At 38.3% G+C, this 27,551-nt stretch overlaps 1 protein-coding gene, 1 non-coding gene and 1 pseudogene across 12 annotated transcripts in view; 1 reads left to right on the forward strand and 2 right to left on the reverse strand.

Annotated features, from left to right (window-relative positions):
* Positions 1-27,551, reverse strand: part of PATJ (PATJ crumbs cell polarity complex component) — a 435,722-nt gene that overhangs the window by 390,766 nt on the left and 17,405 nt on the right. For all 11 annotated transcript variants that reach the window (XM_071217421.1, XM_071217419.1, XM_012519032.3 and 8 more), the window contains exons 2-5: positions 25,917-25,973; positions 25,648-25,814; positions 21,656-21,850; positions 19,794-19,933 (exon numbers count right to left, since the gene is read on the reverse strand). In XM_071217421.1, coding sequence (XP_071073522.1) covers positions 19,794-19,933; positions 21,656-21,850; positions 25,648-25,814; positions 25,917-25,938 — 524 coding nt within the window. In that variant the 5' untranslated portion in view covers positions 25,939-25,973. The remainder of the gene's footprint in view (positions 1-19,793; positions 19,934-21,655; positions 21,851-25,647; positions 25,815-25,916; positions 25,974-27,551) is intronic.
* LOC139439565 (alpha-enolase pseudogene) lies at positions 1,793-12,876 on the reverse strand (annotated as a pseudogene).
* On the forward strand, positions 5,645-5,717 carry LOC111760150 (small nucleolar RNA R38). Its single transcript, XR_002793927.1, has one exon. It is a non-coding gene; the product is annotated as a small nucleolar RNA R38 (small nucleolar RNA).

Raw genomic sequence — 27,551 nt, forward strand, 5'->3', positions numbered from 1 at the left:
CAACCAGGGGAGTGGGGGAAATTAAATAAATAAATAAATCTTTAAAAAAAAAAAAAATCTGATATTAAAGCTAAATTAGCCAATTGGCTAGTAAGAGAAACAAAAACAATATACAGGACCTCACTGCCATCATTTTGCAACAATGGACACTACCCCCATTTTTGCACAAACCTGTACTCCTGAACCTCTTTGCATCTGACTTTCTCCCAAACCGCATGGGGAAACTAAATTCTCAAATTCATGAATAATCTCTCCCCACATGTCACTCAGTCACCACTGTCCTTCATTTCTCCAATATATATTTGTTGATGGAAGATTTGAGATTATATTCAAATATATATCTGAGTCCTCATCTCTCTCCCACATACCAATCTCCCTAAATACTAACCAATGTAAAAAGGAAAATTTTCAAAGAAATTAGCATAATTTCAAGACAAAAGATTATAGTTAATATTTATTGAACATTCATGAGCTAAGTACTGTGCTAAATGATTTACATGCATCATATCATTTAATCCTCATAATCACCTTCTAAATTTTACATACAAATAACTGAAAAGTTTAGCTAAGTATTCTGACTCTTTAACTTGTTAAGTTAAAGTGCATCCTGAGGACAGCCTAGGATTTACTCTGCCTTGGTTTGCTGTATTTGACTTTATCATCTCCCAAACATTACCTATATGGATACAATTCTTCCTTATCATACTTTGTCTCTCTTGCATCCACCCATTTCCTCCTTCCTGTTCCCAAAGCAACCCTCCAGTCAAGATCCTTATCAAATACCTGAAATCTAACTTGCAAATAATTCTTTTTTTAGGTTCTCTTCCATCCCTGCATTTCCTTACTCAAAAATTTCCAGTGATTATCTACTGATATTGATGCATAAGGAGAGGGGCAGAAGAAAGAAAGGAAACTCCTGTCATGACTGTTTCATAAAAACAACAATTTTAACCTTCAAAATATAGTACAGAAAACAATTTTTAATGAATTAAATTTAGAATTATTAGTCCATTTTATCAGCCCTTACATGTCTCAGTTCACAGTAGATCAGCAAAATTTTGATATAGACAAGAATTTGGTAGCTACTGACCTTTAGGATACAATGCTCACTTGGTTGGCATTCAAAGACCTCTACATCTGGCCCCAAAGTACTCTTCCAACCTATTTTTCTCCCTACAAAAACCTCTTCTCCAACTACTTTGATCTCTTTCCTTTGCAAACATGTTTGGCATTTCCTGCTTCTGTGTAAACTATTTCCTCCATCTCACAATCCAGATGAGTCTCCTCGCTCAATACAACATTCATTTATCACTTTCTGAAAATTCACTTATACTTTGTATATTGTACGTAGAGCCTTCCCTGTTCAATTTGAAGTTTATTTAAGACAGGGACTTACACATTTTAAATTCTCTCTTGGAACTATGCAAGTTGAATATTTTAACTTTTTAAAATAAGATTACTCTGGTTTTTTATTTTGCACCCAACATCACTGAGGATCTTCCTGTGGATACTGTAAGTATACATGGCCCAGACACTTGGTATGGAATAAGTGAGAAAAACAATGATTTGGGCCAATCACATAATTAAAAGCAGGATTTCCAGCAGAGTTCCAGATGGTCACACTTGGCTTCTACAGTTCTAATGAAGCAGCAAGAACAACACAGGGGTGGGAAGGAGGGAGTTAACTACCATATGCTCCTGCAAGTATGGGTCGTGGGCAGTGTGTTCATGTCGGAGACAGAGGTCTAATTAGCAGACTAGTGAGTGAAAAGCTCAGGGGCCTGCCTAGAACTTAGATGGCTAGGGAGATTCTGAACTGCTGGCCAGCAAACTTAGCCTTACTGCCTATTTCCTCTTCAATTCTCAGGAACTGATAGTATTTGGTCAAGCACTCAGATCAGCAAGGTAAACCTGTCTTGATCTGCCCAGTGCAGAGTTCCACCACCAGGTCAGCAATGACGGTATCTTCAGTGTCACCAGAGCAATGAGACACCACAACGCCAACCACAGGAGTGGGCCAGTTTGCATGCCTGCAGATATGCAGCCATGGAGTCAATCTAGTTTGAACAGGAGACAGTTGCATGATTTTCACTCATGACCCTGGTAATTTGCTTTGAGTTGGTCATGTTGAGCTCATCCCCCATGACCTGGATTCCTACACTAGGAATGAAAGTCTTCCAAGCTTCCCAATCATCCTGTCTAAAGGGGTTTTTGATAGATACAACTGGGTAGCCTTTGAAGAACAACTTGTACACATCTGCCAACTTGTCAGGTGGATGTACCTGCTGGGGTCATAAGGAAACTTTAAGTCCAGGTCATATTCCCAGAACTGGAGAACTCAGAGGCAGTAATGTCCATGCCACTTACAACCTTATAACATAGCTAGCATTCTCAGTTGCATTCTTAAGCAGTTCTTGGGCTTCTTTAATCTTCAGGATGTCAAGAGAAAACCCACATTCATCCCCCACACTGATGGCATCTTTTCAATATTTCTCCTGGAATTCTTCAGGTTGTGGACATGTCGAGTGAAATAAAACATGCACAAAAGGACAAATATCATATGCTCTCACTATATGAAATATTTAGAATAAGCAAATCAGAGAGTCAGAAACTAGAATACAGGTCACCAGGGACCAGGGTGGGGTAAGAGATGGGGAATTCATGCTTTATTCGTACAGAACTTCTGTTTGGAGTGATAGAATAGTTTGGTAATGGATGCTGGTGATGGTAGCACAATGCTGTGATTGTAATTAACACCACTGAATTATTAAATACTCTAGAATGTTTTAGGGAATTTTAGGGAAGCAGACTTGGCCCAATGGATAGGGCATCCGCCTACCACACGGGAGGTCCGCGGTTCAAACCCTGGGCCTACTTGACGCGTGGGGAACTGGCCCATGCGCAGTGCTGAAGCGTGCAAGGAGTGCCCTGCCACACAGGGGTATCCCCCGCGTAGGGGAGCCCCATGCACAAGGAGTGCGGCCTGTAAGGAGAGCCGCCCAGCACAAAAGAAAGTACAGCCTGCCCAGGAATGGCACCACACACACGGAGAGCTGACGCAGCAAGATGACGCAGCAAAAAGAAGCACAGATTCCCGGTGCCTCTGATGGGGATGGAGGCGGTCACAGAAGAACATACAGGGAATGGACACAGAGAGCAGACAACTGGGGGGGAGGGGGAGGGGGAAGGGGAGAAAGGAAAATTTTAGGTTGTATATATGATATTAAAATTAAAAAGAAACAACCACAGGACTGTTCAACACAATGAGCCCTAATATAAACTATGGACTATAGTTAATATTACAATTAAAATATTCTCTCATGAATTGTAACAGAAGTACCACACTAATGCTAAGTGATAATAATAGGAAAAACTGCATTCCAGTGTTTCTGCTCAATAAGTTCTTCAAGCTGGTAAATCTCTGTTCCACTGCACATGGCTTCCCTGAAGTTTGCTACACCAACAGGGAGGATCATGAACTCCAGCACAACCAGCTTGCTGCCAGCACAAGAACCACCACTGATCACACCAAAAGCGGGAACTTGCAGCACGGCTTTGGAATTGCCAGCCAAGTTAGCAATGTGAAGTACAGGGGAACCCCTTTCTCAATGGCTCCAGCCTGTAGACAGGGACGGACACTCCCAGAATGGTGTTTGCACCAAATTTAGTGCAAAGTAAATTCAGTTCTATCCATCTCTATCATCATCTTGTCAATTTTCTCCTGTTTCATAAAACTCAGTTTCTTGCTAACCAGGAAGAAACTGAGTGCAGTGGGTTTTGGGGGGAGTTTTTTTATTTTTTTGAGGTACCAGGGGGCCAGGGATTGGACTTGGGACCTTGTATGTGGGAAGCCAGAGCTCAACAACTGAGTCACATTAGCTCCCCTGAGCTGGTTTTATTGTTTGTTTTGCTTGTTGTTTGTCCTTGTGTTTTCTAGGTGGCACCAGGAACTGAACCTGGAACCTCCCATGTGGGAAGTAGGTGCTCAACCACTTGAGCTACATCCACTCCCCAGAGCAGTGGTTTTACTGATGTGCTCAACATTTCTGAGATACCTTTTCCCATATATTGGGTCTTGCCATTGTCCTGGAACTCAAGGTCTCATGGAACTAAGTCTTCAGAGCTGGGCATGGCAGCTCTGAGAGAACTTTTACCATGAAGGTATCAACTTCAATGGTGGGATTTTCACAAAACTGGAAGATCTATCTGGCAATGATCTTGAGAATAGACACATTGAATTTCTGGCCACCAGTTCTCATTGTCTAGGAAAGAAGCAGAGAGTGCTGCACACTCCACGAAGAGGTTAAATTGGTGAGGTTTGGGTACTCCAAGTTCCCGAGCTCCTCTTGAATATTTCAATTTTTGAAGCCAAAATTGTGGGTGGCTCTCACAATAGATCACGAAGCATTAAAAATATTTTTTAATGGGACTCTCTTCTCTACCAGAAGAACAGCTAGGGACAGGCAGAAAGTGCCTGGAAAAAAAATCTTCTAGGGTTTAGGACACTAGGGTTTAGGGCACCTGCCCCTGCCCAGAGGAGAGTGACAAATGAAAAGAATCTTGACAACAAAACTGTGAGTTAAAAGCTGCAGCTGCAAATGTCAGCACCTTCTGCCACACCAGAGACACTTCTGAATTCTCAAGCCTCAGGTCTGGGGGCTATAGACAAAGGGGGCCCCAGGGATCCATCTTCCTAGGAAAGGGGAGAGAGAGGGACACAGCCTAAGGATGTCACAGTTTTTGACCCACAAATGTGGTCTGCTGTGTCCCTGAGCCCTTCCAGGCCAGCTGGGGCTGTGCCATTGTTTGCCAGGGGCTAAAGAGATCCAACCCTCCCAATCTTTCTCTCTGCGGACCAGGACTGGTTGTTGAGGAAGCAAAGGGGAGTAGAAGTACATCCAGCCCAGGAAAAGGGAGGGGGTAGCCAGCAAAGACTGGAGAACTGCCTCTAAGAAAGTGAATTTTGAGGCTCTTAGCCTCCAGGTAAGAACTTCTGTCACACTGATCTGGTCCCTGTTGCAGCAAACACACCCCAACCAGGCAATGAACTGAGAGGGCTGCCAAAGATCGCCATCTGCTGGCAGACCAAAGAAACGCATGTAGGAAATTAAAAGTAAATAAGTAAGAGAGGCTTTTCCTGCCTTTACCGCCTCCTTACCTGAGGCTCTAGGAAGCAGGTCAGCAGCCCATTACTGCATCCAGGGCCCAGATCTGAGCAACTAACAGGGACAATCCTAAAGACCCAGAATGGGTTGAACCAAGGATCAAGGAACAGCAGGAACACACAGTTGCCCACCATTAAAACCCTAAGAAAGAGAGAAATCAAGCATCTGAGTCAACTCACCATCCTAATCAGATGCCTAGACATGAGCATAAAATTACAAACAATACTAAGAAAATGAAAGAAATGGCCCAAGAAAAGGAATATATCAAAGCCCCAGAAGAGACACAGGATTTGAGATAACTAATCACCAAGATGCACACAAATTTCCAAAATCAAATTAACGAGTTGAAAGATGATATGGCTAAAGAGATAAAGGACATCAAGAAATCACTGAGGGAACACAAAGAATCTGAAAAACTGAATAAAAAAGTAAGAGATCATGGGAATGAAAGACACCATAGGTGAGATCAAAAACACATTGTAAGCTTATGATGTTTAGTTATCCCTGTCTGAAAATCTTGACTGAAGGAAAGTAATCTATTCTGAAGTTTGCAGGTTTTGCCCTATGATGGTAAAAAGGCCCAGGCTTTATAAGGGATTAAATGGGACAGACTCCAAGGGGAACTGTTGTTTCCCAGTGATGCCAGACAAGACCAGCATGGCTCTGCCTCTGTTGCCAATTGCTAATAACTTACCATTTTTCAAAAATGGAGAATCATTTAAGAGCTCCTTTGTCCTTCATTTTCAGAAGTAGCCAAGGAATAAGATTGTCTCAGAAAACCTTTGGCAATTATAAGGGTATAACTAAGAACATCCCAGACTAGGAGATCTGGGGGCAATCTTCATTTTAGGCAGGACCACGGTGATTGTAAATTGAGCTTAATTAACATGACTGTCCTCTGTTGGGAGAAGTCTTAGAAACAAAATGTTCCGCCTGGAAAAACCTTTGACTGAGTGGATTACCTACAAAGTTGTCAGTGTGTTTGGATTTCAATTTTGAAGCACAAATAAAGTTTAACTTGACTCATCACAAAAAAATAAAATAAAAACACATTGTAGACATACAACAGCAGACTCAAAATGATAGAAGAAAGAATGAGTGATACAGAAAACAGAAAAGCTAAAATTAAAGAGAGAAAAGAACAATGAGAAAAAAGAATGAGCAAGGACTCAGGGAGTTGAATGATAGCACGAAACACAACAAGATAAATGTCATGGGAGTTTCAAAAGGAAAAGAGAAGGAAAAAGGGGAATGGTATTTAAGGAAATGAATAGAAAGCAAAGAGCTGGCGCAGCAAGATGACACAACAAAAAGAGACACAGAGGAGAGATAACGAGAGACACAGCAGATCAGGGAGCTGAGGTGGCACAAGAGAATGATAGCCTCTCTCCCACTCCAGAAGGTCCCAAGATCAGTTCCCAGAGCTGCCTGATGAGAATACAAGCAGACACAGAAGAACACAATGAATGGACACAGAGAGGAGACGTTGGGGGTGTGGGGGTGGGTAAATAAATAAATCTTTAAGGAAGAAAAAAGGTTGAGAAAGAAGAGGTCTCACATGGACTTAAAGAAATTCCCTTTAATTACTATGTTTGGGATTCTGATAAGAAAAAGTTGGTAAACCATGAAATGGTAGACAAAACACAGAAGGAAGAGAAAACAGCTATGCTCCAAAGTTGGGAAATCAGGAAAACCTCTCCAAATTTACATTTATCCTCTCTCTCAGAATCACTGGAGGTAAGTTATGATAAACAGAATAAGCACTTGTGTATAAATTTGAGTACTCCATCAGGAGTCACCAAACTTTTGAGGAAAACCGGGAAAGAAAGTTCTGCAAACAGAAAAGCAAACATCCAAAGGAGCAGACTTAAGACAGGAAACAGAAGAAAACTTTAGAAAACATGTAAATAATATCTTCAGAGAGAAACAAGAAAAGATTGAGAGAGTTAAAAAGTATCAGTCAGAAGTCTTGGAAAATAAAAATTTAACAGATGCATTGCATAGCAGAATGAACATACTTAAAGAAAAAATCAACAATCTAGAAGATCAAATTGAAATGCAAGTGACCAAGAAGATCATAAATAAAGAAAAGATAAGAAGCATAGAGGAAAGAACATTTGTTTGATAGGAATTTGATAGATCCAATATTCATTTGATAGGAATTCCAGAAAAATATAATAAAGTAAAAGGAGGGGAGGAAATACTTAGAGGAAAAATTGAAAAAAACTTTATAGAACTAAAGCAAGATTTGAGCCTTGAGATTATCAGTGCCTACCAAGCATCCAGTAAGACTGATAAAATGAGACTCATTCCTAGACACATCTTGGTGAAACTTTGGAATGCCAGTGATAAAGCCTTCCAGGGCTTGTCTCTCAGGGCTTCCTAAAAGAGATAAATGACAAAGGAAAAGAGATAACCTACAAAGGAACAAGAATCAGATTGACAGTAGATTTTTCATTAAACACAGTAGATGCTATAGATAAATGGAGCAATATCATGAAAATTTTATAGAAAAATGATTTTGAATCTAAAATCCTATACACAGCCAAACTTGAATTCAATTTTGAGGGGAAAAGAAAGATATTTTTGGATATTGAAGAATTTAGGGGAAAAACAGAATTCAGGAAATTTATTTCTTGCGTATTCTCTTTGAAAGAATTACTGGCAGATATACTGTAGAAATCCAAGGTGAATATAAACACATACGTATACTATCTTTTCTTCCCAATATTCAAATTCAACCAAAATCAAGAAGTAAATCTGGAAAGGGGATAAGGGGAGAGGAACGTTATAGGTATTAGATGTCAATAAAATTAGTACATGAAGAAATATAAGGGTAACCACCATAGGTTGTATAGGACTAGATTTCTATAATAACAGCGGGGAAGGGGGACAGTCTGTCAATGTAACCATACACAGGAAAACGTGGAGGGAAAGAAATAGAAAAACCTGGAAAAGGATAGCAAGATAAGTTTAAAAGAAACAAATGCAAAAAGCTGAAACCTTATCAAGAGGATATTTCACAAATTTTATCATCATGATGTGAATCTTGGATCTTTGTTTTTTCTTTGAATATGCTTAATTTGCTTATTATTTATAAAATTTTCTATTTTACATCTTCTAAAAAATTATAATAGAGGTACGCAACAGCAGATTTGATATCATGGAAGAAAGAATCAGTGACAAAGAGGAAATAACAACTGAAATTGAAAAGAAAGAAGACAGGAGAAAGAAAAGAATGGAAAAAAATTGAGCAGGGGTTCAGGAGTTCAATGATAACATGAAGCACTCCAACATATGTGTTATAAGTGTTCCAGAAGGAGATGAGAAGGGAAAAGGGGCAGAAAGTATTTGAGGAAATAATGGCTTAAAATTTCCCAACATAAATATAAGTGTCCAGGAAGCACATCATACTCCAATTAGAATAAATCCAAATAGACCTACCCCAAGACACATACTATGCAGAATGCCAAATGCCAAATACCAAAGATAAAGAAAAAATTCCAAAAGTAGCAAGTGAAAAGCAAAATATCACATACAAGGGATGTCCAATACAGCAGTTTGAAATTATTTATGAATGCCAAAAAAAAAAAGAAAGATTATGTTTGTAAACGAATCTATTCTTCTGGGCGTGATACTCTTTGCATTAAATTCAGCTGAGATTTTTTAAAATTCGATTTTCCATTAAGATTAGGCTTTTTGATTTGACTATATCAGAGGGCATGACTCTGGTTGAGTCCCCACTCCCTTGGTGGATCTGACATAAATGGACACTCACTCAAGAAGACAGAGAGGGAGTCAGACTTGGCCCAGAGGTTAGGGCATCCGTCTACCACATGGGAGGTCCGTGGTTCAAACCCCGGTCCTCCTTGACCCATGTGGAGCTGGCCCATGTGCAGTCCTGATGCGCGCAAGGAGTGCCATGCCACGCAGGGGTGTCCACCGCATAGGGGAGCCCTAAGCGCAAGGAATGCGCCCCCTAAGGAGAGCCACCCAGCACAAAAGAATGTGCAGCCTGCCTAAGAATGGCACCGCCCACACAGAGAGCTGACACAATAAGATGACACAACCAAAAGAAACACAGATTCCCATGCTGCTGACAACAACAGAAGTGGACAAAGAAGAAAGACACAGCAAATAGACACAGAGAACAGACAATAGGGGCAGGGGTGGAGGGGAAGGGGAGAAAAATAAATAAATAAATCTTTAAAAAAAAAAAAAAGAAGAAGAAGACAGGAGAGAACTTTATCATTTTTGATCCTGCCATGTGGCAGAAAGGAAAAGGCTCAAACAGCAAAAGCCCTGGGAGAAATGGACCATTTGCCCTGATAGCTTACAGCTTGGGAAAAGAGCAGAGACTGATTTAGGAAGCCCTGAGAGACAAGCCCTATGCCAGTAGGCAGCTGAGATCAGGAAGAAACACTCTGCCCCTGAACCTCAAGAGGAAGAGGAAGCCCAGGGAGGAAGGCTGAAACCTGGCAGAGATCCTCTGCCATCTTGCTTCAACATGTGGTGGCTGACTTTGGTGAGAAAGTACCTCTTAGGGTACTGAGTTGTACTTTCCACAGCTTTGGGACTGTAAGCTTTTACCCCAAATAAACCCCCTTTATAAAAGCCAAAAGATTTCTAGTACTTTGTATTGGCACAACTTTGGCAAACTAATATATCCAATAAGACTTACTGCAGATTTCTCTAAAAACCATGGAGGCAAAAAGGCAGTGACATGATATAATCACAGTACTGAAAGAGAAAAATTGCCAGCTAAGAATTTTTCATCTGGTAAAACTGTCCTTCAAATATAATGGTGAGCTTAAAATATTCACAGCTAAACAGAAAATAAGAAAGTTTATAAACAAGAATTCATTCATCTATTTCTTCAGGAAACAGTAAAGGAAATTCTGCAGCCAGAACACAAAAGACAAGAGAGAGAACCTTAGAGACGAGTGCACAGGTGAAGACTAACAGAAAGGGAATCCAAATAGGTAAAAAGAAGGACAAAACAAGATATGACATATGAAAGCCAAAGAATAAAATGGCTGAAGTAATGTCTTACAATTATAACAATGAATTTTAATGGATTGAACTGCCCAATCATAAGACATGGGCTGACAGAGTGGATAAAAAGCATGCGCCATCCATATGCTGCCTACAAGAGACGCACCTTAGACCCAAGGATAAAAATAGGCTGAAAGTGAAGGCTTGAAAAAAGATACTCTAAGCAAACAATAAACAAAAAAAGAGCGGGTCTAGTTATACTAATATCAGACAAAACAGGCTTTAAACCCAAAAAAGTAGTAAGAGATACAGAAGGCCATTATATACTAATAAAAGAGACAATCCACCAGGAGGAAATAACAGTCATAAATATCTATACACCTAATCAGGGTGGCTCAAAATATATAAGGCAAAATCTGGCAAAACTGAAGGGAGAAACAGACATCTCCACAAAAATAGCTGGAGACTTCAACATGCCACTAACATCAATATGTAGAACGATTAGAAAGAAGATCAACAAGAAAACAGAGAACTTGAACAATATGATAGATCTAACAGACATACACAGAAAATTGTACCCCAAATCAGCAGGTTATACATATTCTCAAGTGCTCATGAATCTTTTTCCAGGATAGACCACATGTTGGGTCATAAATCAGGTCCTAATAAGTTTAAAAAGATTGAAATATGCAAAGCACCTTCTCTGACCATAATGAAATGAAGCAGGAAATCAATAATATGTGAGAAAGCGGAAAATTTGCAAATACATGGAGGCTAAACAACACACTCCTAAACAAGCAGTGGGTCAAGGAAGAAACTGCAAGAAAAATCAGTAAATATCTTGAGACAAATGAAAAGGAGAAACACAATTTACCAAAATTTATAGGATTCAGTGAAGGTAGCACTGACAGGGAAATTTTAAGCCTTAAGCACCTAATTAAACTTGAAAAAAGAGCTAAAATCAAAGACCTAAAGGAACACATGGAGGAACTAGAAAAAGAACAGCAAATCAATTCCAAAGCAAGCAGAAAGAAAGAACATTAGAGTAGAAATAAAATGAAATTGAGAACAACAACAATAAAAAAATCTGGGAAGATCAACAAAACCAAAAGCTTGTTCTTTGAAAAGATGAATAAAATGATAAACCCTTAGCTAGATCAACAAAATAAATAAAATCAGGAATGAAAGGGAGAATATTACTACTGATCCTACAGAAAAAAACAGGATCATAAGAGGATATTATGGGGACGTAGATGTGGCTCAACTGATAGAGCATTCGCCTACCATACAGGAGGTCCAGGGTTTGGTACCCAGGGCCTCCTGGCCTGTGTGGAGAGCTGGCCCACGTGCAGTGCTGCCGCACAAAAGAAGTGCTGTGCCACGCAGGGATGTCCCCCATAGGGGTGCCCCACGTGCAAGGAGTACGCCCCGCAAGGAGAGCCACCCCGTGCAAAAAAACACAGCCTGTCCAGGAGTGCCACTGCACACACAGAGAGCTGATGCAGCAAGATGATGCAACAAAAAGAGACACAGATTCCAGGTGCCACCTGACAAGAATGCAAGCGGACACAAAAGAACACACAGCGAATGGACACAGAGAGCAGATAACAGGGGGAGGGGGGGAAAGGGGCAAGAAATAAATAAAAATAAATCTTTAAAAAAAGAAAAAGAGGATATTATGAGAAAGTATATGCCAACAAATTAGGCAACCTCGATGAAATGGGCAAATTCCTAGAAATGCACAAACAGCCTAGACCAGTTCTTGAATCTTAGAGAAATACAACAATGCACAAACCAATCACAAGTAAAGAGATTGAATCAGTCATCAAAAATCTTCCAACAAAGGGAAGTCCAAGACCAGACAGCTTTACAGGTAAATTCTACTAAGCACTTTAAAAAGAATTAACACCAGTCCTGTTTAAACTCTTTCAAAAAATTGTAGAGGAGGAAAATTACCCAACACATTATATGAAGCCAACATCATCCTAATACCAAAGGCAGATAAAAGACACTACAAGAAAAGAAAATCACAGACCAATCTAATGAACATAGATGTAAAAATTCTCAAAAAAATAACTTGCTAATCAAATCCAACAGCATATTAAAAACAATTAACAGCACAATCAAGTGGGTTTTATTCCTGATAGGCAAGGGTGATTCAACACAAAATCAATTAACCTAATATATACCACATTAACAAATTGAAGGGGAAAAAAACCACGATCACCTCAATAGATGCAGAAAAGGCATTTGACAAAATCCATTGTCCTTTCTTGATAAAAATACCTTGAAAGATAGGAATAGAAGTCAAAATTACTTAACATGGTACAGGGCATGTATAAAAAACCCACAACCAATATCGTATTCAATGGGGAAAAGGTGAAAACTTTCTCTCTAAGATCAGATACAAGGTAAGGATCCTACTGTCACCACTGTTATTCAACATTGTGCTAGAAGTTCTAGCTAGATCAGTTAGGCAAGAAAAAGAAATAACACCCAAATTGGAAAAGAGGAGGTAAAACTCTCACTATTCACAGATGATTTGATCTTATATTTAGAAAATTCCAAAAAGCTACAAGTTCAGCAAAGTGGGAGGAAAAACGATCAACATGCAAAAATCAGTAGTATTTCTATACACTAGTAATGAACAATCTGAAGAGGAAAAAATTCTATTGACAATAGCAACAAAAAGGCTCAAATATCTAGGAATTAATGTAATCAGGGTATAAAGGACCTGTATTCAGAAAACTACAAACACTGCAAAGAGAAATCAAAGTAGACCTTAACAAATGGAAGGTTATTCATGTTCATGGACTGAAAGACTAAATATCATGAAGATGTCAATTCTACACAAACTAATTTATAGATTCAATACAATCCCAATCAAAATCCCAATTGTCTACTCTACAAAAGTAGAAAAGTCAATTACCAAATTTATTTGGAAGGGAAAGGGGCCATGAATAGCCAAAATCATCTTTAAAAAGAAGAGCGAAGCTGGGAAGCAAATGTGGCTCAAGTGATTGTGTTTCCATCTACCACATGGGAGGACCCAGGTTCTATCCCTGGGGCCTCCTGTTGAAGGCAAGCCAGTGCCCATGCAGCAAGCCAAGCAGCAAGATGATGCCGCAACAAAAAGAGATGAAGGGTAGAGTCAAGGAGAGATGCAACAGAAACCAGGAACTGGGGTGGCACAAGTGACAGGGAACCTCTCTCTACACAGGAGGTCCCCAGGATCAAATTCCAGTGAACCCTAGAGGAGAAAATGAAAAGAGAAGACAAAAAGAGAAACAGGACACTCTCGTCCTGCTCTTCTGCCTGAGGGTCTGTCCTGCCTTCTGTCACGATTTTTAACTCTTCCATGTGGCCATGCAAGTAAACCTGGGAATTTATAATCTGTAGTGGGGAATTGTAGCTGGTAAATCAGCTCTCTTTATCCCTTTTCATCCCCTTCCTCTCTATCTGGGACCCCTGTTCTGTTATTTTCTCCCATTTCTTTTCCCTCTCTACCTGAATAAATTACTGGCCTAACTCAAAAAAAAAAAAAAAAAAAAAAAAAAAAGAGAAACAGACACAGAAGATCACACAGCAAATGGACAAAGACAGCAAAAACTGCAGGGGGGGGTGGGGAAAGAGCGAGTTCAGAGGACTCACGCTTCCTGAATTTGAAGCATATTACAAAGCTACAGAGGTCAAAACAGCATGGTATTGATGTAAAGACAGACACATTTGATCAATGGAATCTAACTGAGAGCTCTGAAATAGACCCTCACATCTAAGGTCAACTGATTTTTGACAAGTCTTCCAAATCCAAGTTACTAGGATAGAACAGTCTCCTCAACAAATGTTACTGAGAGAACTGGATATCCATAACCAAAAGAATGAAAAAGGATGACTATCTCACCCCCTACACAAGAATCAACTCAAAATGGATCAAAGACCTAAACATAAAAGGCAGAATCACAGAACTCCTAGAAGATAACATAGGGAAATACCTATAAGACCTTTTAATCTCTTAAATCTCATACCCAAAGCACAAGCAACAGAAGAGAAAAATAGATAAATGGGACCTCCTCAAAATTAAACACTTCTGCACTTCAAAGATCTTTTTTTAAGATTTTTTTTAAATTTCTCTCCCCTTCCCGCCCCCCACCTCTGTTGTCTGTTCTCTATGTCCATTTGCTGTGTGTTCTTCTGTGTCTGCCTGCATTCTTGTCAGTGGCACCAGGAATCTGTGTCTCTTTTTGTTGTGTCATCTTGCTGCGTCCATGTGTACGGCGCCATTCCTGGGCAGGCTGTGCTTTTTTTGCACAGGGGAGCTCTCCTTACAGGGTGCACTCATTGCAAGTGGGGCTCCCCTACGCGGGGGACATCCCTGTATAGCAGGGCACTCCTGCGTGCATCAGCACTGCACCTGGGCCGGCTCACCACACGGGTCAGGACGCCCTGGGTTTGAACCCTGGACCTCCCATATGGTAAGCAGATGCTCTACCAGTTGAGCCAAATACGCTTCCCAAAGATCTCTGTGAAGAGGGTAAAAAGGCAGCCTATTCAATCAGAGAAAATATTTGGAAATCACACATCCCACAAGGTTCTAATATCCATGATATATAAAGAGATCTTACAACTCAACAATAAAATGACAAAGAACCCAATTAAAAATGGGCAAAAGACCTGAATCAATAGTTTTCTAAAGAAGAAATACAAATGGTGGAAAACATGAGAAAATGCCCAGCATTACTGGCTATTAGGGGAATACAAATCAAAGCTTTAATGTGATATAATTTCATACCTATTAGAATGGCCACTATTAACAAAACAGAAAACTACAAGTGTTGGCGAGGATGTGGAGAGATAGGAATGCTTATTCACTACTGGTGGGATGTAGAACAGTATAGACACTTTGTCTGCTTAGGAGTTTCTAAGAAGGTCAGATATAGATCTATGTGATCTGGCAATTCCACTACTAGGTGTATACCCAGAAGAACTGAGAACAGAGACATTTGCACACTGATGTTCACAGTGGCATTATTCACAATTGCCAAAAGATGGAAACAACTCAGGTGTCCATCAACTGAGGAACGGATAAATAAACTGGTATATACTCACAATGGACTATGCAGCTGTAAGACGAAACAAAGTAATAAAGTATATAACAATATGTGTGAACCTGGAGGACACTACATTGAGTGAAGCAATCCAGACACAAAAGGACAATATTGTATGACTTTGCTATTATGAAGTAAATAAAATGAACAAACTCATGGAGTCAATAGCTACAATATAAGTCACCAGAGAAAAGAATGTGTTTAGAGAAAGGAAAGCTGAGGTTTAATTCGTGCAGAATTGGTAAAAATTTGTTCGTAAATGTTTGGAAACTAATGAAATGGTGAAAGTATATCATACGATTTATAATTAATAGCACTAACATATGGGTATGATGATGTTTGGTTTTTTGTTTTTTGTGTGTGTGGGGTTTTTTTGTGTAATGAAAATGCTCTTATACTGATTGAATTGGTGAATGCACAATGCAGTGATTACACCAAATGCCACTGGTTGTGTAGTTTAGATAAATTGTATGTTTTATGAACAAATTTGAAAAGCAAATTCTGGAATAGAAAGTAACTTGATCAGTATTATTAAAATGTTGACTCATTGACTTTTGTTTTATGATAAAGGAAATAAGTGATTGCTTTCTCTCCTACAAATATACTGCTCTTACTATTCACTCTGTTTTCCTTGCTTCTGTAGAGTAAATTTGTCACAAGGCTTAAATATTTTTAATATTGATTTTGATTCAAAGTTGTGTTTTTTTAATATGTGGAATATTTGAAACTTTAGCTGAAAATGCATGCAAATATTAAAATTCTGAAGTTTCTCTTAATTCTGATTTTGTGCTTAAGTTTTTGGCTTTAAAGAAGTTATAACAATGGTAGTTGCCTCCTTCAGTATTTGTTAGATGTGTGAAGTAATGATAAATATCACAATGATGGTTTTATTTTTTAGATTATCACGATAGGTAGGTTAGTCCTTACCACAAGTGAGTCATTTTTTTTAATATGCTTTTTTTTTTAATGAGCAGATTTTACAGATACATCATAATAAAGTATACTGTCACCTTTTTAAAAAATAGGGGATGATGTGGGAGAGGGAGGGGGGCACACAGGAATCCCTCATAATTTCAAAGTAACTTTTCTGTAATCTAAAACCTCTTTAAAAATAAAGTTTATTATAGTAAAAAAATAATAATAATAGGGTGGGTTGGGGGGAATATACGAAATTTAAGATAAAGGACTATAATCAGTAGTAATACTTTGATGTTGCTCTTTCATAATTTGTTGCAAATGTTTCACAACAACACAAGCTGTAGTGGGGTGAAGTATGTGAGCCTTGTACGATGTTATACATGTTTGTTTGTAAGTTCACAATTTTTACCATACACTTATTGTTTATGCATGTTCATACATGAATGAACATGCATAATAATAGCTTTAAATTCAATAAATTGTTTTAAAAAGAAAATATATATCTATGTATTAAATATCACAGCAGCATTATTCACAATAGCCAAAAGGTAAAAACAACCCAAGATTTTTTTCAAGATGAATGGATAAACAAACTGTGGTATATCCATGTAATGGAATACTATAGTAAATGAAAACATTATGCTAAATTAAATGAGCCAGACAGAAAAGGACAAATATTGTATGATTCCACTTACATGAAATCTCTAGAATAAGCAAATTCATAGAGAGAGAAAGTAGAGTAGAAGTTACCAGGAGTTGGGGGCAAGGAGGAATGAATGGAGAGTTATTACTTAATGGATACATAGTTACAGTTTGGGGTGATGAAAAAATTTTGGTAATGGATGGTAGTGATGGTGACACAACATTGTAAATATAATCAACGCCACTGAATTGCACACTTAAAAATGGTTAAAATGGTAAATTTCATGTTACATATATGTTACCAAAAGATTTTTTAAATATATATTTGTATATGGTATATATCATGCTACTTTGTATGTTGCCAGTAGAGTAAAAATACTAGTAAAATATATATTGAACATTTATTATGGATTGGGCACTACACTATGTAATCATTCATAGTATTTTATCTGCATCTCACCATAGCATTGCCATTTTACAGAACAAGAGACTAAGACTTCACAGAATTAGTAATTTGACCAAGGTCACAAAGCTAGAGAGAAAACCAACATTCAAACCCAGTCTATAGGACTTCTTTGCCTTGTGAAACTGTGAGTATTCCCCTCTAATAAAAGATTCCCAGCCCAAATATCCATGTCTCATAGGTGTTGGTTCTATCTCTATATCCTTGAGAATCAGAGGTTGCATGTATTCAATTTCATATATGGTAGATCTGGAAAATACTACAGACATTTGGCATAGCAACATGTCAACAGAGGATGTGACTAGGTTCTTCAGGATAACCTGATAAAACAATGGAGAATTATGCGCAAGGAGTGCACCCATAAGGAGAGCCGCCCAGCGCGAAGGAGGGAGCAGCCTGCCGAGGAATGGCGCCGCCCATACTTCCCGTGCCGCTGACGACAACAGAAGCGGACAAAGAAACAAGACGCAGCAAAAAGACACAGAAAACAGACAACCGGGGGAGGGGAGGGGAATTAAATAAATAATAAATAAATAAATCTTTAAAAAATTTAAAAAAATTTAAAAAAAAAACTTCATAAAAAAAAATAATGGAGAATTAAGTGCTAAATGCAGGGGCAACTATAAAGATTAGAGACAGAAATGCCTAAAGGATACAGTACTGGAACATCAATCTGCTGTTCAACTTCTTATCAATAGTGTTAACGTATGAAAACATTAAAGTTACAGATACTACAAAGCCGGGAAGGATAATAAATAGATCATATCGTATTTCCCAGGTAAGAAGTTAATAGGTATCATTTAAAGAAAAGGCTCCGTATTAAAAGTTGGGCCATAGGGACAGAAAGCAGACTAGTGGTTGGCAGGGAATGGTCATTAGAAGGAGTTGGGAAGGCTAACAGTTCTGAAGTTTCTTTTTGGGTGAGTGAACTGTTCTGGAATTAGAAAGTGGAGATGGTCACACAACACTGTTAATACGCTATAAAACACTGAACTATACAGTTTAAAACGATGAAGTTTACATTATGTGAATTATATCTTAATAATGATTTTTAAGAGTTAAAAAAAAAAGGTGGACCAAAGTTAAATAGGTTTTTTGTCAAGGGACTTAATACCCTTAAGTAGGCTAATGTTAAGCTGATTGTAAGTCCAGATTTATCCAGGATTGTATACGCTTGCCAGAATAGTCCTAGTGTCTCAGTGTAATTACTAATATCACCTCCCTTTTACTCCCAAAACTGTCACAGTTTGTATATGGTCGCCCTAGCTATACACACCCATTAGATGGAAATTAATTAGCTCTGAATTTTGAGTTGAGGAGACTCCAAATTTTCCCATAAATAAAGAATGTGAATTTGAAAATATAATTTGACAGAAAAAATTTTTATAATAGAATACTGAAACTGTTGCTATAATTCTAACAGGCAGTAGTAATGTACTGAATGGAGTGTTTGTTTAAATGAATAAAAACCACAGACCTGAAATCAAATGGACACAAAACATAAGACTTGACACACCCATTTAAAATAAAACCAGGGAAACAGACTTGGCCTAGTGGTTAGGGCATCTGTCTACCACATGGGAGGTCCGCGGTTCAAACCCTGGGCGCCCTTGACCCATGTGGAGCTGGCCCATGCGCAGTGCTGATGCGCGCAAGGAGTGCCCTGCCACGCAGGGGTGTCCCCGGCGTAGGGGAGCCCCACGCGCAAGGAGTGTGCCCCGTAAGGAGAGCCGCCCAGTGCGAAAGAATGTGCAGCCTGCCTAAGAATGGCACCGCCCACATGGAGAGCTGACACAACAAGATGACGCAACAAAAAGAGACACGGATTCCCATGCCGCTGACAACAGAAGCGGACAAAGAAGAACAGGAAGCCAATGGACACAGAGAACAGACAACCGGGGTGGGGAGGGAGGGGAGAGAAATAAATAAATAAATAAATCTTTTTAAAATTAATAAATAAATAAAAAATAAATAAATAAAACCAAGTCACAAATGCAGTATGAGGATGACAGAGTCTTGAGAGTCCTTTTAATTGATTTTTTTTAAAAAGCTATATAAATCAATAGTGTGACATGATCATCAAAAAAGTTGTTTTAATCTTAAGTTTAATAAGTAATATAGTATGTAGATGAGAATTTCAGTGTTCTTATCATACCAATCAGACCACAGCTAAAATATCATATTCAACTGCAAGTGAGTATAATGGAGTGGAAAGAACACTAGCTCTACAGACAGCCTTGGAATTGTATCATCGTTTCAGCATTAATAAAAGGGTGACTATCTGTAAGGCCCCAAACCTTTCTGAGCCTCTGCTTTCTAATCTATAACCATTTAGCTGAACTGCTGCACAAATATAAGAATATCCGCAAAACACCTGATGAATGCACAGAAAGAGCTTAAGTGTTACTGCTATTGTTTATTACTAGTTTCTTATTTACTTTACAATAACGTTTTTAGAATTGTCAGAAAAAAATAAGCAAAAAGCAAAATGAACATCTTCCTCACCTGTCTGCTACACTCCCTGGCTGTACTTCCTTCACGAAGATATCAACTTCTCCCAGATTTTGACTTCTAAGAGCCACCACACTGAATCCAAGGCCTCCAGCCGAGTGCCGTTCTATATTTATATATTCAATTTGCCTTCCCTAAATAAGGGGATTTAAAAAAAAAAAAGTCAATATACCCAATATACACTTTCCACAGAAGTAAAATTGCCTAGCACAAAAAGAGCTTCTCTAAGTTATCTCTATAAAACCAATCTATCTCAGTGTTTCAGTAATAAATTATTTCTGAAAATTCTCTTACTTGATTTTCAGTAGAACCTAAGAGAATGTGCAGTGTTCTACAAACTCAGCATGACAGTTAAGTTCTTGCATCAACTTGGCCAGGTTATGGTGTCCAGTTGTTTGGCCAAGCAAGCACTCATCTGACTGTACTGTGAGGATATTTTGTCGACTTAAATCACCAGTAAATTAATTATACCTATGGCTGATTACATTGTTTACATCTACAATCAATTAAGGAGATAGGTTTCAACAATGAGAGAAGTCTTGACCAAACACTTCAAGGCTTTAAAAAGGAGAAATGGTGATCTTAGCAGTCAGTGGAAAGAATTTCTATTTCTACTTCAAGCGGCTAGCTTCTCCTGGGCAATTCATGGAAAATGCTCATTGTAGTTCCTGGCTTGCAGCCTGCCCTATGGAATTTGTACTAACCCAACCCCATAATCACAAGAGACAATTCTTATAAGAATCTCATAATATTTATAGACATCTCCTGTTTGTTCTGTTTCACTAGAGAACCCTGACTAATAGAGAGAGGTATTTTCACACTTCATTCACATTCTGAGAATCTCAAGCAGGATGAAACTCCTGAAAAAAATGCCCTTTCCCATAGTATAATCTAAATTATTTTTTACACTGAATTTCCCTAAATTCTTTGATACAAAATATATTTTTTTAAATGAGGAAAGCAAATTAAGTATGGCAAATATATGCTGACCTTATGTCAGAATTAGCTGCACATCTTGGTATTCTGTTTTTAATTTTATTGTGATGAATTAATATTCCTTTTTATTAGGTCAATACAAAAGACCATGGAAAAGGCCAACATTCATTACAGTTTTACCTGTGATTTCCAGGTACTTTGTTTAGTTAATAAATGCATTTATATTATGAGAACTTCATCAGATAAAAGTAACTATTAAGAGAGCCAAATGAAAGGGATTGAGCTATAAAGCCTAAAAAGAAATTATGTAAAGAATATTATATAACTATTGTGGCTCTATCAGACTCTTTTTAACTTTCAAACTCAAATTTCATTTTTAAAGGCACTTATTAGAAAGTGAGATGAGCAAACACCAAACTAATTTACCACAAAATTCAATTGTCTATTATTTAATTTTTAAGAGGTATGAGGGATGAAATTGAAACAACCTCTCAAACCTCTCTCTAGGTTTTCCAAATTATAAATTAGTTGTAATTCTCATTAATTTTGTTTTGATATAAAATTAAAAACAGCTTTGACAGCATTTTATTACTTCTGTTAGAGGTATTACATATAATTTCCCTACTATGATCCAAAGCAATAAGAATTTCTTTCCTTACAAGTGTAGAAATGTGTCAAACTGAAATTATTGTTTAAAAGTTCTCCTCTCCATGCACATGGATACTTTACTCATGTAATTTTACATCAATAAATTTCTAACACACATTTTAGAAATGGTATCAATTCCTCGTAACAATATAAAAACATAAGCAAACAAAATACACAATAACACATTTTTAAGGCAAAAGAGTATACATTTAGTTTTAACCTATCGCAGGAAAAATAAAGCTAAATATTCCTATAACAAAATACAACTTTACCTGTGCCATCTGATGAATGACTGAGTTAAAATCTTCATTTCCCAACTTAGGAGCCCAAGGAAATAACCCAGGTACAGCCAAGTTATTAGAGGGTCGGTGGGTATTCCCCTTAGTAATGGAACCATCCGTAAATACCAATAAACCTTTCCTAGAAAAATCAAAGTTGGCCGAACAATCTGAAGGTATATGGCTGAGCTGTTGGAGGGAAAAACAAAAGAGAATCATCAATAGAAACCTATAAGAAAAGCAAATTATTTCTATTTATTAAATACTATATTTTGACCATTACATGAGCAATTTGCTTATTAAATACATACATGTAGAAGAAACAAGGTAAAAATGCATAAATCTGTGTGTTTATATGCTAGAAAATGTATTTTTTTAGTATTACACAAAATGTCACAGCTTAAAATTTGTTCTTATTTCCTGACTCCTACCACTACCTCAAGTTAGCAGTATGTACACAAATATCTCACTACACTTCACATACACAGATACATCCAGACATATAAACACACATGTAAGACAATGAGCTCTTTTGCATTTACATGCGTATTTCCATGTGGGAAGCCATAAAACATCTGCAAGTAGTATATAACAATATTAACGGTAGCAATATTTAATAAGAGCTTGTAATAAGTCAGGCACTATGCCAAGGCTTTTACGTGTATAATCTCATTGAATCCTTATATCAGTCATATGAGATACTATTATTATCCCATGCTGTGAATATGGAAACTGAGACACACAGGGGTTGAGTAACTTCCCCAGGTTACATAGCAAGAGATGCACAAAGCCAGTGAAACATTAGAAAGAAGAGAGCATGGGAGCTGGAAAATAGGAAGTTGATATTTTAAATATCATTTGGCTGATCCAACTGCCAATACACAATAGAATAAAGGTAACATTAAGAACAAATGGGAAAGCGGACATGGCTCAACTGATAGAGTGTCCGCCTACCATACGGAGGGCCCAGGGTTCGATCCCCAGGGCCTCCTGACCTATGTGGTGAGCTGGCCCATGTGCAGTGCTGCCACACGCAAGGAGTGCCATGCCACACAGGAGTGTTCCCCGTGTAGGGATGCCCCATGCGCAAGGAGTCAGCCCCACAAGGAGAGCCGCCCCACATGAAAAAAGCACAGCCTGCCCAGGAATGGGGCCACAAACATACAGAGAGCTGATGCAGCAGGATGAGGCAACAGAAAAGAGGCACAGTTTCACGGTGCCGCATGATAAGAATGCAAGCAGACATAGAAGACACACAGTGAATGGACACAGAGAGCAGACAATGGGGGGGGGGGTGTGAAGGGGAGAAAAATAAATAAAACTTTAAAAAAAAAAAATGCGGGGGAAGCAGACCTGGCTCAACAGATAGAGCATCTCCCTACCACATGGGAGGTCCACATTTCAAACCCAGGGCCTCCTTGACCTGTGTGGAGCTGGCTCACATGCAGTGCTACCAAGAGCAAGGAGTGCCATGCCACACAGGGGTGTCCCCCGTGTAGGGGAGCCCCATGCACAAGGAGTGCACCCCATAAGGAGAGCCTCCCAGCATGAAAAAAAGTTCAGTCTGCCCAGGAGTGGCAGCCACACACACAGAGAACTGATTCGGCAAGATGATGCAACAAAAAAAGACACAGATTCCTGGTGCTGTTGATAAGAACAGAAGCGGACACAGAAGAACACACAGCGAATGGACATAGAGAGCAGACAACTGGGGTGGAGGGTGGGGGGGAAAGGGGAGAGAAATAAGTAAAAAATAAAAAATCTCTAAAAAAAGAACAAATGTGGGAGGGAGATGTGGTTCAAGTGATAGAGCTTCCACCTATCATATGGGAGGACCTGGCTTCAATCCCTGGGGCCTCCTGGTGAAAAAGAAGATAAAACGTGCCTGCATGGCAAGCCCACACAAGTGCCCATGTGGTGAGCCAGTGCCCACACAAGTGCACGCGTGGTGAGTCAGTGCCCACGCAAGTGAGTCATGCAGCAAGATGATGACGCATCAAAAGAGAAACAAGGGGAGAGTCAAGGTGAAACACAGCAGAAACCAGGAACTGAGGTGGCGCAATTAACAGGGAACCTCTCTCCCCATCAGAGGTCTCCAGGATCAAATCCCAGTGCATCCTAGAGGAGAGAAAATGAGAAGAAAAGACAAAACAGCAAAAACAGCAGGGTGGGAGGAGGGGAAGGGGGGAAATAAATAAATATTTAAAAACTAAAAAAAGAACAAATGTGGGGGAAGTAGATGTGGCTCAAGCAATTGGGCTCCCATCTACCATATAGGAGGTCCAGGGTTCAATGCCCAGGGCCCCCTGGCGAAGGCAAGCTGGCCCCTGTGGCGAGGTGGCCCACTGGAGTGATGGCCCACGCAGGAGCACTGTGCAGGAGTGCTGGCTCACACAGAAATCAGATGCAGCAAGATGATGCAACAAAAAGAGACACAGAGGAGAGACAATGAGACGCAGCAGACCAGGGAGCTGAGGTGGCACAAGAGAATGATCGCCTCTCTCCCACTCCAGAAGGTCCCAGGATCAGTTCCCAGAGCTGCCTAATGAGAATACAAGCAGTGAATGGACATAGAGAGCAGACAATGGAGGGAGGGGGAGAAATTTTAAAAAAAAAATCTTTAAAGAACAAATGTAGGAGCAGATGTGGCTCAATTGGTTGAGTGCCTGCTTCCCACATGGGAGGTCCCACATTCAGTACCTGGTACCTTCTAACAAAAAAACAAAAAACAAGCAAACAAAGCAAGAAACCAACTCAGGGGAGCCGATGTGGCTCAGTGGTTGAGTGCCGGCTTCCCAGGTTCAATTCTCAGCCCCGGTACCTCAAAAAAAAAGGGGGGGGGGGAACAGGACCTCATAAAAAAATCAACGTACCTTGGGATTTTACAGTTATATGGATAGAATATGATTATGTATATAAAAATAAAAGTATACAAACATAAAGGGTTGTCATTATGGTGAGGCAGTTAGTACTGTAATGGCAACAGATTTATACTGATCTTTCTCAATTTCGATTGCTACCAGCAGCATTCACTGTTGCAATATGAGACTTGTTCAGATCAGGGAATACAGAAAGCTAACCTTTAATATGAAGACTGCTGAAATCATGGTATTAAATTCTAGTCTAAAGAAAGAAATACACAGAAAGGTATATGTGCAGAGTTCAATCCTTAATTAGCTCTGAATAAGTTACTCACTAAATATTTTGGGACATTTTTATGAGCAAAAAAACATTTTTCCTCAAATTTTGTTAATTTTTACCTATTAACAACTCTGCTACTTTATCTCCAATCACATTTAAAATTCTGTCCAAATTAAATCTATAGGAGAGCTACTATTAAAGCTCAGTTTTCAGAATAGATAATTAAAAACCAATTTACCATTCCTGACCCCATAACTTAGCACCCTATGTAGAATGATTTATCTCGTCCTACATAGAGGTGCTATGTATTCGTCTTCTTTAATTCAACAAATACGTACTTAGGGTCTTCAAGAGTCCAGATTGTATGATATATATAGAGGAGGAAACACAAATGAATATTAAAACACCAGATCTAATTCTTCCAATGATTTTATAATCAGAATATCCAAAATGTGAGACAACAAATACTTGATAAGTATCAAGAGTTACAAATAACGTGCTACAAGGCCATGGTTACTTCTTGTTAGGAAAAAAGACTTCAAGGAAAAAATATATTTAAACTAAGCACTGTTTTATAATTTTGAAGGAAATGTTGAGAATTCTCAAAGCATCTGAGCTTTACATATTTAAATAAGTACAAAAACCATATTGTAAAGCTAAGCACAAAATTTTTTATAATCAACATTTAAAAACTATCCATGCCACAGGTCACAAATCCCAATCCATTCTCTTTGCTGAACTCCGAGTATTTGGAGATACTTCATCCAGCTCCCTCTCTTTCTTTCTCCTCTCTTCCTTTGCTGGGTTAAATAAATCAGTACATAAAAATCCAATGGGTAACTTACTTGCCCCTTTAGCTGCTTGATGGACTGCTGAAGTGTGAGTATCTGGTTGAAGAGAGGACTCCTTAGTGTCTCGTAAAACATAGAGAGCTTCTCATTCTGAGATGTGTCACCCTTTTCCTGCAATTTCATTTTCAGGCGATCAAGAACCTGCAGGACCTGCAGTTTATCTTGGTTGAAGAGGGATAATCAGAGTATAAGTTAAATCCCATCTAATATTCCTTGAATCATCCATTAATCACTTTAATGATAGAATTATATATCTAGTATACCTGTAGCAGGATTTTCAGGCATTTTGAGTTATTTGCTTCAATCACATTTAAAGAAATCTAAAGAAAAGTTTAAAAATATGAAAGATTAGTTTCTATTAGTATACATATGTCTATAGTCCTACAGAAAAATTAAAGAAAACCTCAAGCACATTCTTCATCAAAAGACTCCCTCAGGGAAACTCAAATTAAAACCACAATAAGATACCACTACACACCCATTTAAATGGCTAAAATTAAATTTTAAAAAAAGATAATATCAAGCATTTGGTGAGGATATAAAGTATTCCATACATTGCTAGTAGGAATGTAAAATGGTACATTTTGAAAAACTGGCAGTTTCTTCTAAACTTACTCACACACTTACCATATGACCCCATAATTCCATTCCTAAATACTTATCCAAGAAAATAAAAACACCTGCCCATAAAAAGACCTGTACATGTATGTTAATAACAGCTTTATTTATAAAAGCCCCATACTAGAAGTCAAAATGTCTAATAACAGATGAAGGAATAAAATAGTTATAGTATATAGATAGAGAAATACTCAGAAATAAAAAGAACAACCTGGATGAATCTCAAAAACATTATGTTGAAGGAAAGAAACCAGACCAAAATAAAATGGTACAATTTATGTAATTCCATTCATATGAAATCCAACGACTGGCAACTCTGATCTATGTTAGAGGTCAGTTTGTCTGGGGCAGGGTGGGAAAGGAAGCTTTGAAAGGGATCAAGGAAGCTTTCTGGGGTAAGAGAAATGTTCAGTATTTTGACTGGGGTGCTATTTACATGGATGTATATATTTATCAAAATTTACTGAATTACATATTTTAAATGGGCTCATTTTGTTGTAAGTAAATTACATTTAATAAAACTCATTTTTAAAAAGGATCCTAAGATAAGGAAGAATATCCAAATTTAAAAATCAAGAATATTTTAGAAAAGGTTTTTAAAAAAATCTTTGAGCTGCATGAATGATTCCAGACCCTTACTAAACATGAGTCTCCAAAAGAATGCCACCCAACACAGTAATCTCAGTGGATAAAGTTCTTTAATTCCAGTGATTTGCTCGAAGTAGCCTAAAATGCAATGTAATCTTAAAAAAAAAAAAAAAAAAAACCAGAAAAACCAACTACCAGATGCCTTTCCTATAATCTAAACGACACTTAGGTTATAATGTTATAATGAACCAAAGAACCATGAGAATTAGACAATCATAATTTTCTTATACTATCAGGATACAGAGGCTGGATGAGATATTTACCTTCTATTTCAAGGTCAATAAGCAAGAAAGTCTATTAAAATCAATAAAGGATACCATCAACATTGATAAAAGATCTAAATCTTCCACCCAGATGTTCTCTGTATTTAATGGAAACTACCAAGAAAATTGCTGAATAAAGCAGTACCCGCGGTGTGCCCAGCATCTCAACTGTGTATTCTTACAAGTACCCACTGACAGGTAACTATGAATAGCAGATGGGCAGTGACAATGGCAGTGGTTTGATACAGAAGCAGAGCCCAAAAGGACCCACAAGAACATTAATAAGAGTATTAGTGTGGTCATCAACACCTTATCCTCTCTAAATCGAGGAATGTAAACTAAAACAAGTTCTGTTTTTACTGTCAAAAT

The sequence above is a fragment of the Dasypus novemcinctus genome, chromosome 9 (genome assembly GCF_030445035.2).
Source record: "Dasypus novemcinctus isolate mDasNov1 chromosome 9, mDasNov1.1.hap2, whole genome shotgun sequence".
Taxonomy (NCBI): Eukaryota; Metazoa; Chordata; class Mammalia; order Cingulata; family Dasypodidae; genus Dasypus; species Dasypus novemcinctus.